We start from the raw sequence: 21,249 nt of genomic DNA on the forward strand, positions 1-21,249 counted from the left end.
GACTGTGTCTATGTGTGTTGACCATGTCAGATCCTCTGAGATGTGGACCCCCAGGTACTTAAAGCTGCTCACCCTGTCCACGGTAGCCCCTATCTTTGGTGGTAAACTCACTAAATCAATGGACACTGGAAAACAAACAAACAAACTCAGAAATGTAAGATATACCTGCCCTACAGGTTAGAAGCTTTTCATCTGCCAGAAATGTGTGCTCCTATTATTATGTATTTTAAGTTTTCATTTCACTGTCATTTCAGTACTTGCATGAATTACTCTAGTAGTAGCCATCAGCTGGAGTAATTGTTTAGGGAAATCTAAATTAAATCTACTTTTAGAATGCATCTTAAAACGCACGGCAGCAGCAAAAACGACATATTGTGAGGAGTCTCTAGTCTCACACACACGCTACCCATTTTATTATGTCTCGTTCACGATGACTCTGGAGGCAGGAGTACAGTGAAGGCTTTTTATAATGCCCTTTAATGTAATTTAAAACTATGCTATGCAAGGGTAACGCTTTGGCATTATTGAATTTCCCAGTGATGACCTATCTCCTTGTATCATATGGACCCAGTATCTCTGGGCGAGTGGAGAACATCTGCCAGACTCCTCTCAACGTCACTCTCTTTTACATTAGATTAGATTCAATTAGATGGGAACTTGACCGCACGGAAGCGGTGATCACACAGGGAATATCCACAGGAGCATGAAAACGTCCCAGCAGGAAAACTACGCCGACGTCTCACACAGGGGACGCGGCAGTCGGGAGTAGGATGTAGATGGCCGCCGACGTCTCACACAGGGAACACGGCAGACGGGGGTAGGATGTAGATGGCGCGACGTCTCACGCCAGAGACGCGGCAGTAGATGGTGGCAACAAGATGACCTGGCAAGGAGTGGAAGGGAGTCTGCAATACTTGTACTCTCATCCGAGCTGATTGCAAACTCCTCTCAGGTGCGTGAAGCAGACTGTTCGGCACACCCCCTCGTTGGGAAGCGCGCAGTGTTTACCCAGCCCTCACAGTAATAGTGCTAATCAGATGTGTATACAGAGTTGTAGTATTAATGTGTACAGTGATACAGGTGTAAAGAGACTTCGGCGCTATCTCAGGCTACAAAATTAACCAAAGTAAATCGGAGGCAATGCCACTAGGAACCCTGACCCAATCAGACATCCCAGATAATTTTCCTTTTAAATGGACTACGTCAGGATTCACATATCTTGGCATTAAAGTCTCTCCCAACTTAAAAGATATGGCACGTCTGAATCGTCACCACAGCGGTTAAGAGAGATCTGGAACGGTGGCATGACCTCCCACTATCGGTCATGGGACGGGCGAGTCTAATAAAAATGAACATTCTACCCCGCCTTCTATACCCCTTACAAATGCTTCCCATATGGGTATCCAAAAAAAGATGTTAAAGATCTGGAGAAGGCTTTTTCTAAGTTCATTTGGCATGGAAAGAGACCCAGGCAAAGATTTAAAATCTTGCAACTACCAACCAGTAAAGCGGGCCTTGCTATGCCAAATATACTCTTCTATAACTGGGCCTGTCATGCTCGTTACATCTGGGAATGGCTACAAGCCTATCTACACAATAAGAACTGTGTGGACTCGTGGGGCTGCTCACCAAATTCACTATGGGCACTGGTTACCGCCGCCGGTAATAAAGATAAGATTCATAGGGAGATACGAGGCAATCCAATTATCTATAACTCTATCAGAGTGTGGCGACAGATTACCATCTACACAGGGAGAGGAGACCTAAGATCATTGCTAATACCAATCTCTAGCAACCATGAATTTGGACCTGGGCACAGTTCGGCCATCTTTAAGACCTGGCACTCACTAGGGCTTCGTGTATTGGGGGATCTGTTTAGGGATGGTGTGTTGATGTCGTTTCAGCAACTGCAAACACAATTTAACCTCCCAAGAGAATTTTTTTTTGGTTTCTTGCAAATACGACATTTTATTAACTCACTACAGCTGCCAACGCCAATGGGCTCCCTTTACAGTAAAACAGAGAATTTCTTATCCAACTGTAGTACGGTATCACATTTCATCTCAGCGTTTTACTCACTGAGTACCATCCCTCCGCAAATGGGAAAGAGATTTTAACAGTGAATATATTGAAGACAACTGGCAGGAGGCCATTGACTCAGTTAAAAAGGTTTATACTTGTAACAGACTAAGAGAAACACAATATAAAATTCTTCACATATTACACATCACACCTGTGTTACTAAACAAAATGGACCGTTCAATATCTCCTTTATGTTCGAAATGTCAAACAGATCTGGGTACCTACTATCACTACTTTTGGGAATGTAAGTGTATATCCAGGTTCTGGGGCCAAGTGGCACGTGAGTTGAGCGACATTTTCAAGGTGAAAATAAAGAAGGATCCGGGAGCTTTTTTACTGGGACTCCCATCAAAGGAAATTTATTTGACACCCTTACAATTCAAACTATGTGATAAACTTCTGTTTTCAGCCCGGAAATGCATTCTGATAAACTGGATTAAGGATAGGCCTCCATCCATACAGATGTGGTACAGAGAGATCTTCGGCGTGCTACCCCATGAAAGACTCTGTGCAATGCATAGAGGCAACAACGCTTCCTTTCAGGAGGTGTGGGCCCCACTATTGGACTACTTTCCTGCTGAAATTTCTCAGATCCTTCTAAAGGCCCAATGCCCCATTGTATGGACAGACTTTGGATAGAAAAAAAATAATATATGTATATATATGTATGCCTACATGTGAATGGGCTCGAGGCAAGTGCAGTACTGTGCAGTGCCTGTCTGGGTTAGATTTCCTTTTTGCTTGTTTTTCTTTTTGATCTGTTTTTGCTGGCATATGATGTGGATGACGGCATAGATGAACTGGAGGAACCCCCCCCCCCCCCCCATTCTGTCCCAATGTGTGTTTTGTAATGTAAGTAACTGTATGTGAAAAATCTTTTAAAAAACCAATAAAGATATCAAAAAAGAGGTGTAAAGACAACTATGGTAGTAGTCACACTGCAGCAGCGTAACTACAGATGTGGATAGATGGATATATATCGTAAGAATAAATATATATATACTGTATATATAGCATTATTGTGCATGCTATCATACAGAGTTATATGGGTTATATCAAACAAGAGGTGGACGCGGGCAAATACTGCGGCATGGTCATGCTGGACCTACAAAAGGCCTTCGACACTGTCAATCACACCATTCTGATTGACAAGCTAAAAGCAATTGGTTTTGATAGTCTATCAGTAAGCTGGATACAATCCTACCTGGAGGGGAGAGAACAGATGGTGGAGGTAAACGGTACCCTATCCCCCCCCCCCCCCCTCCCAGTGAGCTGTGGTGTTCCACAAGGAAGCATACTAGGACCGCTACTGTTCCTAATTTATGCAAATGACATGTCGTCAGCTTGTGACTGCAACTTGTTCCAGTTTGCGGACGACTCAGCCCTGCTGGTCTCTGACAAGAACAAGTTACAGGTTGAAAAAACCCTCAGCTCGGAACTAGGCAAAATCTGCATATGGCTCGCCGATAACAAACTATCATTACACATAGGCCTGCCGCGATAAGCAATAAATCGATTAATTGCCGCGATAATTAAAATTAATGCAATGATTTTGACGGGTGCGATTAATTGCTATTTGCGCGTTTGTTTTAATGAGGCGGAACCAGTGCCCCTTGTCAGTCACTGTCCGTGTTGGGAGGCGGGCCGCTGGCTTTACTACAGAGCACAGCACAGGAGCTCCGTGGGGCAACGCCACATAGCTTAACTACATTTCTCAATAGTGTTGCTCCTTTTAACCAAGTAGCGTTATTTATAGTGTAACGTTAGCTATTTTTAGACCCAAGTAGTTACTCGCTACTGCCCGGAGAAACTGGACTGCTAAATAAAGATGAAAGATCGAGTGTTGATTCTCATTCAATGCTAACAACATTAGCTAAATAGCTAACAAACGAAATACAACGTATAGCATAGCTACAACACAGAATAACGTTAATACAATTACATGCATCATTGTTTACGTCAAAGGACTGGACACGGGGACAAGTTAAAAATGAATTCATTTATTATAACGTAGTAGGTAGTTTCGAGTCGTGCTGCAGTGCCTACGCACCACAGCTATTCTATTATATACTGCTTTGACGCTTCCTCCTCATCGTTGATTGCCTGTAGTAGCTGCATCTAACGTTAGTAGCTAACGTTAAAACTAACCTAAAGTTAGTTGTTCACCAACAATCTCAATATTTGTTTTATCATTAGCTCAAAAACACAGAACCGGACGAGACAAGTTGTCGGCTCATAGGTTCTGCTAGGATAATCACAACAATACTTCCGGTCCGGTCGGTGGGCTTCAAAATAAAAGTCTAAAACACCGGAAAAGACGGAGCGGTGGGCTTCAAAATAAAAGTTTTGGGAAATAAATTTATCAAAAAAAAAATCTCTAACCGGTCGCAATAATATCGCTTATCGCGATATTTTCGGGGGCAATTAATCGCCCAGCAAAATGTGTTATCGTGGCAGGCCTAATTACACATGGGCAAAACAGAGTCCATTCTCTTCGGTTCAAATAACAAACTCAGCAAGACCGACGGCTTCTCAGTTACAGTGGGTGACAATATTGTCACAAGGAAAGATGAAATTACCTACCTGGGTTCCATCCTAGAGGCTAATCTTTCCTGTGACAAAATGGCATCCAATGTAATAAAAAAAAGTCAACAAACAAACTCGATTCTTGTACCGGATCTCCTCTCTGGTAAAAAAGAATACCCTGAAGACTCTGGCAGGAGCACTCATTCAAGGGTACTACGACTATGCTTGCACCTCATGGTACCAAAGCACCTCAAAGGCACTAAAAACAAAATTACAAACATCTCAAAACAAACTGGTCAGACTACTGCTGGACCTTACTCCTAGAACCCACCTCACCCCTGCCCACTTTGACAACCTAGGATGGCTTAGAGTAGACGACAGAGTACAGCAACTTGCAATGGGCCTGGTCTACAATATACACTACACAACCAAGGTACCCATGTACATGTCAAAATAATTTCCAAAGGTCAGTGAATACCACGATCACAACACCAGAGGGAGCTCCACAAATCATGTTAAACCCAGATTCGGCTCAAACAAGGGACTAAACACGTTTCGCAATTATGCCACATCAATGTGGAACGCCCTACCCAAAGCTGTAAAGAAATGTGAATCACTACCAGAGCATATGAGCGGAGCGGTGCGCGAGCGGAGCGGTGGATTTTGAAGTGAGTGTGGAGTGGGTTTTTAAATGGGTCAGAGCGACTCCGGAGCGAGAGCTCTCCTCCGCTCCGAGCCGCTCAGTGCACACGATCACACAGTGCTGATGTAATATACATGTAGTACTAGGCCTGCCACGATAACACATTTTGCTGGGCGATTAATTGCGATATTATTGCGACCGGTTAGAGAATTTTTTTTTGAGAAATTTATTTCCCAAAACTTTTATTTTGAAGCCCACCGCTCCGTCTTTTCCGGTTTTAGACTTTTATTTTGAAGCCCACCGACCGGAGCGGAAGTATTGTTGTTATTATCCTAGCAGCATCTCGTCCGGTTCTGTGTTTTTGAGCTAATGATAAAACAAATGTTGACATTGTTGGTGAGCAACTAACTTTAGGTTAGTTTTAACGTTAGCTACTAACGTTAGATGCAGCTACTACAGGCAATCAACGATGAGGAGGAAGCGTCAAAGCCGTATAGAATAGAATAGCCCTGTGGTGCGTAGGCACGGGAGCGCAACTCGATTACCTGTTATAATAAATGTATTCATGTTTAACTTGTCCCCGTGTCCAGTCCTTTGACTAGTCCCACCCGTTCATTGTAAACAATGATGCATGTAATTGTATTAACGTTATTCTGTGTTGTAGCTATGCTATACGTTGTATTTCGTTTGTTAGCTATTTAGCTAATGTTGTTGGCATTGAATGAGCATCAACACTAGATCTTTAATCTTTATTTAGCAGTCCAGTTTCTCCGGGCAGTAGCGAGTAACTACTTGGGTCTAAAAATAGCTAACGTTACACTACAAAGAACACTATTTGGTTAAAAGGAGCAACACTATTGAGAAATGTAGTTAAGCTATATGTGGCGTTGCTAGTGCCCCACGGAGCTCCCGTGCTGTGCTCTGTAGTAAGGCCAGCGGCCCCCCACACGGAGTGACTGACGAGGGGTACTGGACTGGTTCCGCCTCATTAAAACAAACGCGCAAATAGCAATTAATCGCGCCCGTCAAAATCATTGCATTAATTTTAATTATCGCGCCAATTAATCGATTTATTGCTTATCGCGGCAGGCCTATGTAGTACAATGCTATAGGTGGCGATGTACAAACATGAAGGTAATTTTTAACCAATCAGAAGGGTGAACCGTCACTACACATCCTGCTAAGTCAAAGTCGAATCCGCCATCTTTAAATCACCTCGGGACCTGGGTGAACGCAACATTTATTTTCAGTGAGAAACAAACAAAGTGCAATAAAAAAAAAAGGATACATTCACTGTGTTCTGCCTCATTTATTGATGAAACAAAACCAACATCAACACAATGTACCACCAAGAGCGGAGAGTTTAGTCTCTCAAAAAGCGCTGTTGTTAGCTTACATGCCAACGTGAATGGGATCGGCCATAGCATTGCGGCTAGGCTAGCTATCTTAGCATAGTAGCTAGTTGAATGGATAAACGTTATTTAACATTGCTGAATGGGTACAATACAATACGGCTCAATACAAACAATTGTTAAGGGGCCCAGGGGGTGCAGAGTCATCAACACAATGTACCACCAAGAGCGGAGTTTAGTCTCAAAAAGAGCGCTGTTGTTGTTAGCTTACATGCTAACATGAATGGGATCTGCCATAGCATTGCGGCTAGGCTAGCTATCTTAGCATAGTAGCTGGTTTAATGGATAAACGTTATTTAACATTGCAGAATGGGTACAATACAATACGGCTCAATACAAACAATTGTTAAGGGGCCCAGACTGCTGAGCGAACTGTGGAGCGGGGAGCGCTTCTGCGCAAATGAAGCTGAGCGGTGAGCGACTTGGGGGGCGGGCCAACATGAGCGAATGAGAGCGGAACGTGCCGTCTAGAGCGAAGAGTGGATTTCTCGGCCGCTCCGCACCGCTCACATGCTCTGATCACTACCCACTTTCAAAAACACTCTCAAAGAACACCTACGAGAGACTGCAATTCGAAAACTGGCCTCTGCAAATGTCCTAACCCAACCCCCTCCAATGTACAGTAAATGACCAAGTATGGCTTTGTCAATATTCCAATGTGCAGCCTTCGACACAGTCAACCATCAGATCCTCCTCACGGCCCTCGCAGGAATGGGAGTGGCTGGATCTGCGCTGACATGGCTGACATCATACCTCAACGACCGCTCCTACCAAGTGTCATGGAGAGGGACTCTGTCGGCCACCCGCCCCCTCCGGACGGGTGTCCCCCAGGGCTCGGTCCTAGGACCCCTTCTCTTCTCCCTCTACACTAAATCACTGGGTAACATTATCACGTCTCATGGCTTCTCATATCATTGTTATGCCGATGATACTCAACTCTTCCTCTCCTTCCCTCCCTCAGATATCCACGTCTCTGAGCGGATCTCGGCCTGTCTGTCCGACATCTCCGCCTGGATGACGACCAACCACCTCAAACTGAACCTAAGCAAAACAGAATTGCTCCACCTGCCGGCCAAATCCTCCCCCCTGACCGACCTCTCCATCACAGTCGAGAATGCAGCTGTGACCGCGTCCCCGACCGCCAAGAACCTTGGTGTTGTCCTTGACGACCAGTTGAACTTCTCTGCTCACATCGCAGCGACAACCAGAACCTGCAGATTCCTCCTGAGCAACGTCAGAAGGATACGCCCCTTCCTGACAAAAGAAGCCACCCAACTCCTCGTCCAATCAACAGTCATCTCCCGCCTCGACTACTGCAACGCACTGCTAGCTGGCCTCCCGGCCACTGCCACCAAGCCTCTTCAACTCATTCAAAACGCAGCGGCCCGCCTGATATCAAACCTACCGAAGTCGGCCCATGTCACCCCACTTCTTAGGGACCTGCACTGGCTCCCCATTGCTGCACGTATCCGCTTCAAGGCCCTCGACCTAGCATACCGTGCAGCAAAGGGAACCGCTCCCGCCTACCTCCGGTCAATGGTCTCTAACTACACACCCTCAAGACCCCTACGCTCTGCATCTTCTGGCCGCCTCAGACCTACTCCTATCAAAGCTCCCGGAGGGTCATCAAAGAGAAGCCGCCTATTCTCAGTCCTTGCCCCACAATGGTGGAATGAACTACCCATCCCAGTTAGGACAGCCGAATCCCGTCCAATCTTTCGCCGTCGACTAAAGACTCACTTCTTCAACCACTATCTGAAATGATTAAAAAAAAAAAATCTAACCCTGACTAACCTTACTGTCATGCACTTGTCCTAATAAACTAACCTACACTGTAACACGCAACACTTGATGAACATTGTTACTCAGCTGATAGAGTTGTACCCTTCTTGCTGTCTTGTCGTACAGAACTTGTAAGTCGCTTTGGATAAAAGCGTCAGCTAAATGACTAAATGTAAAATGTAAAATGTACAGTGTCCCCCACCCACCCCCTACACAACCCCCCCCCCCCCCCACCCCACCAACCCAAACACCTCCAATGTACAGTCCCCCACCCACCCCCACCCCACCCCACCTACCCAACCTCCTCCAATGTACAGTTTCTACGTCAAATGTATATACTCTCTTTTCTGGACTCTTTTTGTATCACAAACAGTACTGTATTTGCAAATCTGGTATGTCATAAATGAAAAGATGTAGCAGTACTGTCTATCTGTATGTCGTGTGTGTCATATTTGTTATGATGAATTGAAAATGGGGGACCCTGATGTAAACAAGACGAAAGTCTTTCTCTGGTCTGCATCCCCTTAACAATTGTATGTATTAGAATAGAATAGAATAGAATAGAATAGAATAGAATAGAATAGAATAGAATAGAATAGAATAGAATAGAATAGATAGAAATACTTTTATTATCCTGTGGGAAATTTGACACTGCAAATCGCTCAACATTTAAACATTTAGACAGGACAGGTCACAAATTAGAATAATAACACAAATCAAATCAAGTTGCCTAGGATAAGAGTAGAGTAAAATAGGATAAAATGAAATGAAATGAAATAAAATATACGTATTGAGCTGTACTGTACCCATTCTGCAATCTGTTAATAAAGTTTTCAATCAATCAATCAATCAATCATATGCAGGTAATAAGTGGGTATATAGAAGGATTGTATGCAGGTATATTCAGACAGATATGTATATATATTAGGGATGGGTACCTTTCACATTTGAACCGATACCGGTACCGGTACCTGTGAATCAATACCGGTACCCAACGGTACCTTTTTTCGGTACTTTAGTCTCCAAACATGTAATCTATCTACCCCAGTTGTAAAAAATAAATCAAAACTTAATATTTAATAAATGAATAATGTATTATTATTAGGGATGCACCGAATGGGAAATTCTTGGCCGAAACCGAATACCGAAAATAGGAAACAGTTGGCCGAAAACCGAATGCCGAATATGATTACCGGTAATATAAATATATATATATGTTTTGTTTTTTTTAGCTACCTAATTATGGCAAAAGACATGATTATGGCTAAACTTAACTTAAATAATATTAATAATCACTATTATGGGTCCATAAAACATTTATTCAGCACTTTTGAATGCATGCATTAATTCGAGACCGACTGCTGAAAGATTGTACAATTGAAACATTTTCTCTTTGCATACAACAAAATGTGCATTCAAGATCAAGTGCATTTTCTTTTCTCTGTAGGATAACTACAACAAAGTGCATTCAGAACAAAGCCAAGGTGCTTTAAAACTGCATAAAGATCTGCATAAAGACACACACACAAGAGGGAGAATAGCAAGAGCAGACTGATGTTACTGTCGTGGCTACTGAGTCATAATTCACGGCGTTCTAACCGACATTGAAGGACTGTTGTACTTACTACATCTCCCATGACTCTTAGCAGGGGATGGCGTAGCTTATGAGAGATGAGTAAAAGAGGAACAGAAGCGTATAGCTTAACTTAGTTAGCAGCTAACGTTAGTTAAAAAGGTTTTTAACCGCGACGGGCATATAGTAATGGCGAGGATATAAAGCATGTTAAAGACGCATTTATTGGACGCGTTGCTCACGGAGTTTACATAGAACAGCGCGACTCCCAAGAGGAGTTATCACAGGCTGTAGAACGCAGGACTGAAGAGCTTAAACTAAAGTGTGGGTACTGCTCAGCCCCTCCCTGCAGCTGGAGCGTTATGTGACTGTAGCCGCGTTTTGAATATGTCATCACAACAACACGTTAGGTACCGACAATTGGCACCGTTGGATCTCACGTGAATCGATACTCGGTAGTACCGATGTGTTTTGGTAGGTACCATAGGCGCCGCGTGGGCTTTAGGTCAGGAAAGGCTGTAAAGGGAACGCCCCCCCCGTGCGTAGCGTGAAAAATTTGACCTTTTATTTTTGGTTGCACGCAAACTGTCCAGGTTCTGATTTCATATACACACACACACTACTAGGCTACTACAGCGAGCCCCACTCATTTCATATAGTGCAAATTAAGTGTTCAAATGAAGGCATCCAATAATATATTAACCATTGTCTTACCTTAATGCAGATAAATGCGACGTTTCGTCTTGGTGAGAAAGATCGTTCACAACTTGAATCACAAGTTGCAATGAAGTGAAAGTTTTTCGTAATTTAGATCTCATCATGCTTTGAAAACAATGTACATACAGTAGCTCTAAAAAGTTTCCACGATTTGATGAACTCGGACTCTCATCATGTCCTCTTAGAGCAAGCCCTTGTTTGCCAAGATAAAACAACATAAAGCCTCAGGTGATCGGTAGTTATGCCCAGGGCCAGCCCGGTGCAGCTTCTAAATTACTTTGTTTATGCCTTGGAAAAATACCGTATATATCCATTTTGCTTTTTGAAATTTGACTCAAAATAGTGCGCTGGTGTTCGTTACAAAGCGATCGGCGGGCTGAAATTCAGAACACAGATGTTTGCTTACTGCGGCCTGCGGGATCAGGATGATCATGTGAATGATGTGATTGGCTACATTATTTAACCTGAGCCTATGCGTGATTGGTTACTGCCTGTACCTGGAATGTTAAACGCTGCCACCGATTGACACCTTCGTCGTTGACACCTCGGCCAGCCGGCTGCAGCACAAGACACACACAATAGCCAGCAGCCTGCGCACATATTATATACATTTCAAGATTCCGAGCATAATATTCTGGGTAGGCATAGCCCCCCCTAGCCTATATATACCCGCCGCCTATGGTAGGTACCTTTAAAAGTACAGAATTCGGTACCCATCCCTAATATATATATTTGCGGAAAGTATATAAATGTATACAGTATATACTAACTATATAGCACTATTGTAAATGCTATCATACCATAGTCATATGGGTAAACTATAGTATGAGATAGGTAGTTATGATTATGATTACAATAATTACAGGGCAGTTGTAGACAGTGAAAGCAGTATAAATTATAACTTTATATAAATTGAGTATAAGCAACATAGTTAAAAGTACATTTTACTATGTGTATTTAAAAATATATAAATTCAAACTGCCCATATGGCAGTCTACACAATATGACTATTACATTCTTTCATAGTATGTGATGACGAGTATGAATTTGATGTCCTGGCCTAGTGTGAAGCTCAGATCAGTATGAATTTGATGTTGTCCTGGCCTAGTGTGAAGCTCAGATCAGTATGAATTTGATGTTGTCCTGGCCTAGTGTGAAGCTCAGATCAGTATGAATTTGATGTTGTCCTGGCCTAGTGTGAAGCTCAGATCAGTATGAATTTGATGTTGTCCTGGCCTAGTGTGAAGCTCAGATCAGTATGAATTTGATGTTGTCCTGGCCTAGTGTGAAGCTCAGATCAGTATGAATTTGATGTTGTCCTGACCTGGCCTAGTGTGAAGCTCAGATCAGTATGAATTTGATGTTGTCCTGGCCTAGTGTGAAGCTCAGATCAGTATGAATTTGATGTTGTCCTGGCCTAGTGTGAAGCTCAGATCAGTATGAATTTGATGTTGTCCTGGCCTAGCGTGAAGCTCAGAAGAACACTCACCTCTCTGGAGTCTGGATGTTGTTTAGGTCCTCGATGTCCAGCACCATCTGCTGGGACGCCCCTTTGGCCGTCTCCGTCTTCTCCTCAGCCAGCTTCAGGTAGGCCCTGACCACATCCTCCAGAGATTTGATGTTCACCTGTGGCAAACCACGGAACTTTAGGGCCCTGGACAATATCTACACATCTTATAATTCACAAATAACACTTTTTGAACGATACTGGACTCAAAGAGTCTGCCGAATTATATCCAAACCACTGGACAAAATAAGACTTAAAGCTACAGTATGTAATATGGTTTCATTTTTTATTTTTTTATTTTTACATTTTGCGTGAACACACTGACTCACAGGATACTGCATTTAAAATGTTCATGTCTATGTAGTTTGTCAAATTGTTATTTATGGTCATGTTTTGTATTACTTGTCTGTCTGAGACCAGAAGTACGCGCAGTCGCGCACGGATGTGCACGTGCGCGCACACAAAAATGCGTTCACAACTTTCACTCGACTCGTCGCGCCGTGCTCCAAGTACCGGCAACTTATCTATCACCTAGTCTTTGCATAATAATAGGATACCAATAGCATAACAAAGAAAGAGAAGTGCAAAACCAAAATACAAGCCCTGTACCAATTGGTGGGGGTTTGCTTGAGCTGTGGAACCTCTCACTATATGTGACAAATGGTCCCGACTGGAAGGATGAGACATTTCAAGTTGTGCTTCAGAAGGAAACTGTCCTCCTGTAAACTGTAAGTTACATTGTTAATTTAGTTTGTATTTACTTTTCTAGTTTAAGTTAATTCAATTAAAGAAATTGTAACTACAATATTGTATCTACAATTACATTTAAAACATTGTTTGTTTTTCAACCATATCTGTTGACAATATAATTTCTTTATATTGAAGGCTACATCCTGCTACCTTTTTCAGCTTCTCTATTTCAAGGCAATATAGGCGTGTGCACGTGGCGTCAGCGTACAGGCAGTTCTGATATTACGACTGCACCACTGCCAAGGACCACAATGGAAATAAGTCTTGACTTTTTTGTGTAGCATCCTTGACGTTTTTCTGGAATCTTGTAATTTTTTTTTTTAAATGTCTAATCAAATCAAATCAAATCAAATCAAATACTGCGAGTTGCGTTTCATTGACCAGTATAGCAACAGTGCAGAGGCATTCCCTTCTAACGTTTCACAGTGAAGATCCCCCTTCTAACCAATCAAGATGGTTATTTTTATTTGGAAAAAAGGACAAAATGTTGTGGTTGAGTCCACGTTGCCGGACTGGGTTGAATGAGGACGGCGTAAACTCAACCATTAACCCTTTCACTACCACTACAGAAGGTTAACCTTTCACTACCACACTAGACGGTGAAAGGGTTCTGTAGTGTGGCAGTGAAAGGGTTATCCTTCTATAGTGTCGCAGTGAAAGGGTTAACCATTTGGTAGAGTGGTAGTGAAAGGGTTAAAAGTGCTTATTCCAACAACGTTCCCTTTGAGCTTCTCTGATTGGTTAGGAGGGGGAGCCTCGCTGTGAAACTTTAGAATGGAGTATCTGTGGACCGCTGCTACACTGTTCAATGAAGATCACGCACAGTAGACCAGTGGTGTCAAACTCAATTACCAAGGGGGCCGGAATGAAAAATAGTACAGATGTTTTTTTGTTGGCCGGACAGTCGGACACATAATGCCTAAAAAAAGTGCTTTTCCATTTCACTATCTTAATTTGTAATTTTGTGGTAATCTATTCGATGTGTGCATACCAGCTCAATATGTTGTTGTAAATACACTTCTGTTCATTCTCTGGTACCTCAATGAATACAAGGAGGGCTGTTTTAAAGGGTGGGTAAGGAGCCATCATTTATGGATAACTGGCTTCTAGATATAATTTTTTTTTACAGATTTAAATAAACATATACTAGGATTCAATTAATTATTCACCCACAGGAGTCTATACGATTAGCAATTCTAGGTTAAACTGGTCCTGGAGAACAAAGTAGATCACACACACACATTTATCTCACCTCACTTTCACTAGTCTCGCTCAAAACTATTATTTCCACAGGGTAGGTATGTGAAATTAATAAAAAGATAATGATGAATTTGCAAGCTCATGGACAAAAGTTTTTAAGATGAGCAATTCTACGTTAGTCATGGACTTTGAGCACAGAGTGGAACACACACACAAGCAACACACAGAAAACATCTCTCTACCATATAGCTTTCACTTATCTTGCGCTTAACCAATAATTTTCACTGTTTTGATTTTAGAGTAGGAATGATGAATTAGCAATAATCCACTTGATAAAGTAGGATGCAACCGAATGATACCACGGCTCGAGTCGAGTGAAAATGGATGACCGAGAAGTTATTAAAAGCAAAAGTAAATAAACATGTACAAATGTACAACTGAAGGCAAAATATTGGGTCCTCCTCCAATGGTCTACGAAAGCAGGGTTGATGCATTTTCATTCAATAAAAACATGATGCCGGTGCAGATTTAATGCTCTGTGCGTTGGCTTTAAAAGTTGAAACATTTGTATTGCCACGCAGTGAGACCGAGGTGCGCTTGATTTCCATCACAGGCCAGTTGAGTGTCGCCTAGGAGAGGCAGCGGGCCAAAATATATTGATAAGCAAATTCCGTCTCTGGGGGCTAACCGAAAACGCCAATATGGCAGTATTTGGCCTGCGGGCCTCGAGTTATGTGCAGTAGACTGTGTGAAATTGTGTGAGTGGTCCCGTATACACTGTCCTCATTGTAAGAAAAACCTATACTGTAGCTTTAAGAAGTCTTAAAAGTTTATAAGATTCAAATGAGAGCGATATCATATTACACCAGGGCCTTGGCATGGGGTTTTACATTTGGGACATTTTCCAACATTGAAAGCCAGACATCCAATACTAGTATCAACATAGTGGTGGCTCCTTTGTTTGATCTGTAGCTACATCTATAGTGTTCTCTCAACACACCTGCAGACAGATGTTCTTGTACTGGTAGAGGCCCTCCTGGGCCAGGTGGCTGTTGCGAAGATCCACGCAGAGCTCCAGATACTTGAGCATGATGGGCTCGTGGATCTTCTGCCATGTTCGATGCTTCTTGCTCTTAATGACATCGTACAGGACATCCAAGGCGAGCTGCTTCTTGCCAACCTTCAGAAACTCTGTCGAGACGATACATTCCTCAACATGAACCGTTAGATTGATTGATTGATTGAAAAGTTTATTAACAGATTGCAGAATGGGTACAGTACAGTACAGCTCAATACATACAATTGTTAAGAGGATGCAGACCTGAGAAAGACTTTCGTCTTGTTTCCATCAGGGTCCCCCATTTTCAATTCATCATATGACACACACGACATACAGATAGACAGTACTGCTACATCTATACATTTATGACATACCAGATTTTCAAATACAGTACTGTTTGTGATACTAAAAAAATCCAGAAAAAGAGTGTATATACATTTGACATAGAAACTGTGCATTGGGGGAGGTTGGGTAGGTGGGGTGGGGCTGTACATTGGAGGTGGGGGGGGGGGGGGACACTGTACATTGGAATACTGACATACATTTGACATAGAAACTGTACATTGGAGGAGGTTGGGTAGGTGGGGTGGGGTTGGGTGGGGCTGTACATTGGAATACTGACAAAGCCATGCTTGGTCTTTATTGTACAACTGGGTTAGGACATTTGTAGGGGCCAGTTTTGAATTGCAGTCTCCCGTAGGTGTTCTTTGAGAGTGTTTTTGAAGGTGGGTAGTGATTCACATTCCTTTACAGCTTTGGGTAGGGCGTTCCACATTGTTGTGGCATAATTGCGAAACGTGTTTAGTCCCTTGTTTGAGCCGAATCTGGGTTTTACATGATTTGTGGAGCTCCCTCTGGTGTTGTGATCGTGGTATTCACTGACCTTTGGGAAGTATTTTGACATGTACATGGGTACCTTGGTCGTGTAGTGTATCTTGTAGACCAGGCCCATTGCAAGTTGCTGTACTCTGTCGTCTACTCTAAGCCATCCTAGGTTGGCAAAGTGTGCAGGGGTGAGGTGGGTTCTAGGAGTCAGGTCAAGCAGTAGTCTGACTAGTTTGTTTTGAGATGTTTGTAATTTGGTTTTTAGTGCCTTTGAGGTGCTTTGGTACCATGAGGTGCAAGCATAGTCGTAGTACCCTTGAATGAGTGCTCCTGCCAGAGTCTTCAGGGTATTCTTGTTTACCAGGGAGGAGATCCGGTACAAGAATCGAGTTCGTTGATTGACTTTTTTTATTACATTGGATGCCATTTTGTCACAGGAAAGATTAGCCTCTAGGATGGAACCCAGGTAGGTAATTTCATCTTTCCTTGTGACAATATTGTCACCCACTGTAACTGAGAAGCCGTCGGTTTTGCTGAGTTTGTTATTTGAACCGAAGAGAATGGACTCTGTTTTGCCCATGTGTAATAATAGTTTGTTGTCGGCGAGCCATATGCAGATTTTGCCTAGTTCCGAGCTGAGGGTTTTTTCAACCTGTAACTTGTTCTTGTCAGAGACCAGCAGGGCTGAGTCGTCCGCAAACAGGAACAAGTTGCAGTCACAAGCTGACGACATGTCATTTGCATAAATTAGGAACAGTAGTGGTCCTAGTATGCTTCCTTGTGGAACACCACAAGACCGCAGCAGACTACAGAGAGTGGCCCGCTCAGCCGAACGCACAATTGGAGGGGGGCTTCCCACTCTCCAAGGCATTTACAACAAGCGGTGCATGGGCAAGGCTAAGAGAATAATCCAGCCACCCAAACAACTGCCTCTTTGATTCTGAACTGCTGCGGTCAGGCAAGCGATACCGGAGTCTCATGGCAAGCACAGAGAGACTCAGAAGGAGCTTCTATCCCCAGGCCATCAGGATGCTCAATGATCAATGAACAATGATTGAACAATGAACAATCGTAACAACCATCAAATGCACTCACAGCACACACATCCACACGCACACACTCACTTTAAACAAACAACTCACTGCAGCACCCACTTTACCCACTTTAGAACACCTAAACACACTTTATATTTATTGGCAAAGAATTTGCACTACAACCCATACCTCATTACACCTTACTGTAAATTGTACCTAAATTGTACCTCATCCCATTTCTGCATTGTACTGTATAGTATATAGTATATTGTATTGTAACTCAGTTACTTTTCTACTCTGCATTGTACATTTATATGTATATATTGAACACTTTTGTCTACGTACTTGACTTCTATTTTAACTTGAACTTGAGTCTGTGGGGGCAGGGTGTGTGTGTGTGTGTGTGCGTGCGTGTGTGTGCGTGCATGCGTGTGCGTGCATGCGTGTGTGTGTCAGTGGGGGGGGGGGGGGGGTTCTTAGTCCAGGTTCTGTGGTGGCAGAGTGAGAGCGGGGGGAGAGCTGGGAGAGTCCAGCTTCCTGACAGCCTGGTGTATGAAGCTGTCTCTCAGCCTGCTGGTCCTGCAGCTCGGAGGCTCCTCATTCTCCTCCCGGAGGGCAGGAGAGTGAAAAAGCGCTGTGATGTTGCCCGCAATGAGTGAACAAGGGTGATGTCGCCTGCAATGCATAGTGCTTTGCGGGCCAGGCGTGTATTCTAGATGTAGTTGTAAAGGAATCCCCTTGGGGAAATTCAAGTGTCATAGCAGCAGGGGGGCAGGTAGGGATAGGTACATAGGTAATAGAACATAGAACAAAGTGTAAGTAATAATGACAATAGTGATAACAGGCATGATTCAAACCTATTGGATCCGTTCTAGTGACTGGCTGGTCCTTAAGGTCCCTTGAGTTTGCTCTGAACAGGGTAAAATCCACATTTTGCTATGATGGCCCTCTAGCTCATGGAATGTCCAAACAGTCCATTGCAGAGTTTAAACCCTTGATCTCCAACTAATTGTCAGTCAAGTTGTACATGTTTTAATTGATTTGTTATCCTTACTTTTGACTCGCCTTGTTGTCTTATTGTTATGATTGTATATGCTGTGTGATTTTATCTGCCTTTTTTGCTTGTTTTCTGTATGTACACTCGACGTCACGTGACTGTAAATGAGGGAAACCTCAGTTGCCTTTCGAGTTTAAATAAAGGTTTGAAATCAGACAGTATAGTAATGGTGGTGATGATGGTATACTATACATGGTCCAAACAGTTGTAACACACTGCACGGGAGACGAGTCCGTTTATTTAAGAGTCAGACGGGCCTAACAGTTCTCTAATCTTTGTCTCTTGATCTTTGAATCGGGACCCAAAACCGACGGTGTTTTCATTTGAGGTGGGTCCCTCCCCACATCACATGAGGTGTATTTTAATGAGCCTGCATGTTGCGACCCATAATAAGACCTACTCTGTTAAAATCTCCTTCCTAACAAAGTGAAACGTAAAGAAGGGGTTTCATACAAACCTGGCAACCCCGAGGCGGGGCGGGGGGGGGGGGGGGACTCCCCGTAGGCACTCTATTAATGGTGCATTCGGTTTGGCCCGACGCGGTGTTAAACTACTAGACTCTACACACACCATGCAGTAAATGCACATTGCAACAATGCAATCGTGGTTTTACAGTAGGCCTAGGCGGTACTGGCGATTGTAAGACATTGGTTATTATGATGACAGATTTCAGATTTGACGTATAAATCAACCTAAACGCACCTCCATCTCACTGCGCTTTTAGTGAATAGCATCCCTGCCTTTGGGGGTCATTGGAGGAGGAGGAGGACCCAGTATTTAGCCTTCCGTACATGTTTTTATTTACTTTCACTTTTAAAAGCTCATCTGTTTCCACTCGACTCAAGCCCTGGTATCATTCAGTTGCATCCCATTTGACTTGATCAAGTTAATGATCGTAAATTCGTCATACCTATTCTGAAATCAAAACCGTGGAAAAATGGTTGGTTTCGTACAGGGTAAGTGAAAGCTATGGTTAAGAGAGAGATGCCGAGGTGAGAGTTTTGTGTGTGTTTTCCACTTAGTTCTACAAGTCAAGGGCCAGTTTAACCAGTTTAGTTTGTGCTAATCTGATTGATTGATTGATTGATTGATTGATTGAAAAGTTTATTAACACCTACGGGAGACTGCAATTCGAAACTGGCCCCTGTAAATGTCCTAACACAACCCCCTCCAATGTACAGTAAATTACCAAGTATGGTCTTGTCAATATTCCAATGTACAGTTTTGCTTGTACAGTTGTACAGTGTCCCCCCCACCCACCCAACCACCTCCAATGTGCAGTGTCCCCCACCCCCCCCCCCCCTGTACACTGTACATTGGAATACTGACAAAGCCATACTTGGTAATTTACTGTACAACTGGGTTAGGACATTTGTAGGGGCCAGTTTCGAATTGCAGTCTCCCATAGGTGTTTTTTTAGAGTGTTTTTGAAGGTGGGTAGTGATTCACATTCCTTTACAGCTTTGGGTAGGGCGTTCCACATTGATGTGGCATAATTGCGAAACGTGTTTAGTCCCTTGTTTGAGCCGAATCTGGGTTTAACATGATTTGTGGAGCTCTCTCTGGTGTTGTGATCGTGGTATTCACTGACCTTTGGGAAGTATTTTGACATGTACATGGGTACCTTGGTCGTGTAGACCAGGCCCATTGCAAGTTGCTGTACTCTGTCGTCTACTCTAAGCCATCCTAGGTTGTCAAAGTGGGCAGGGGTGAGGTGGGTTCTAGGAGTCAGGTCAAGCAGTAGTCTGACTAGTTTGTTTTGAGATGTTTGTAATTTGTTTTTTAGTGCCTTTGAGGTGCTTTGGTACCATGAGGTGCAAGCATAGTCTACCCTTGAATGAGTGCTCCTGCCAGAGTCTTCAGGGTATTCTTGTTTACCAGAGAGGAGATCCGGTACAAGAATCAAGTTCGTTGGTTGACTTTTTTTATTACATTGGATGCCATTTTGTCACAGGAAAGATTAGCCTCTAGGATGGAACCCAGGTAGGTAATTTCATCTTTCCTTGTGACAATATTGTCACCCACTGTAACTGAGAAGCCGTCGGTCTTGCTGAGTTTGTTATTTGAACCGAAGAGAATGGACTCTGTTTTGCCCATGTGTAATGATAGTTTGTTGTCGGCGAGCCATATGCAGATTTTGCCTAGTTCCGAGCTGAGGGCTTTTTCAACCTGTAACTTGTTCTTGTCAGAGACCAGCAGGGCTGAGTCGTCCGCAAACAGGAACAAGTTGCAGTCACAAGCTGACGACATGTCATTTGCATAAATTAGGAATAGTAGCGGTCCTAGTATGCTTCCTTGTGGAACACCACAGCTCACTGTGAGGGGGGGGGGGGGGGGGGGTAGGGTACCGTTTACCTCCACCATCTGTTCTCTCCCCTCCAGGTAGGATTGTATCCAGCTCACTGATAGACTATCAAAACCAATTGCTTTTAGCTTGTCAATCAGAATGGTGTGATTGACAGTGTCGAAGGCCTTTTGTAGGTCCAGCATGACCATGCCGCAGTATTTGCCCGCGTCCACCTCTTGTTTGATGTGGTCGTTCAAATAGAGAAGGCATGTGTCAGTGGAGTGGGATGTTCTGAAGCCAGATTGGAATTCGTAGATTAGATTTTTTTCCGCAAGGTACTTTTCGACCTGTTCGTATACTATTTTTCCCATGACTTTCGAGATGGATCTAAGGATAGAAACAGGGCGGTAGTTGCCTGGGTCTAATTTGCTGCCCTTTTTGTGCAGGGGTGTTACTCTCGCAATTTTGAAGTCCTTGGGGACGTGTCCCTGTTTTATGGAGAGGTTTATTATGTGTGTGATGACTGGGGTGATGACCTCTTGTGGTTGAATAACTCATTAAAACCTAATGGGTATTAATCTTTTGCAAATTCATCATTATCTTTAATAAATTTCCCAATCGTGGGACGGCAAGTTCTGCGCCTATTTCCGGGTCGAACAGCCTGCAAACTACCTAACGCCTAGTTTATCACTGGTTAAGCTTAGGCGACTCTTTCGAAGTTGGTTAAGGTTAGAGTTTGGAATCAGGGCAGGCGTTCTATCGCCATGCTCTAAGACAAACTCTAACCATAACCA

At 43.3% G+C, this 21,249-nt stretch overlaps 1 protein-coding gene across 1 annotated transcript in view; it reads right to left on the reverse strand.

Annotated features, from left to right (window-relative positions):
* LOC311242138 (eukaryotic translation initiation factor 3 subunit A-like) overlaps nucleotides 1-21,249 on the reverse strand; it is a gene marked incomplete at both ends in the record, with an annotated part of 152,137 nt that overhangs the window by 64,704 nt on the left and 66,184 nt on the right. The window contains 2 exon segments of the mRNA XM_084331092.1: nucleotides 12,225-12,361; nucleotides 15,193-15,383. Coding sequence (XP_084187218.1) covers nucleotides 12,225-12,361; nucleotides 15,193-15,383 — 328 coding nt within the window.

Source organism: Notolepis coatsorum (assembly GCF_963971535.1).
Source record: "Notolepis coatsorum genome assembly, chromosome: 15".
NCBI lineage: Eukaryota > Metazoa > Chordata > Actinopteri > Aulopiformes > Paralepididae > Notolepis > Notolepis coatsorum.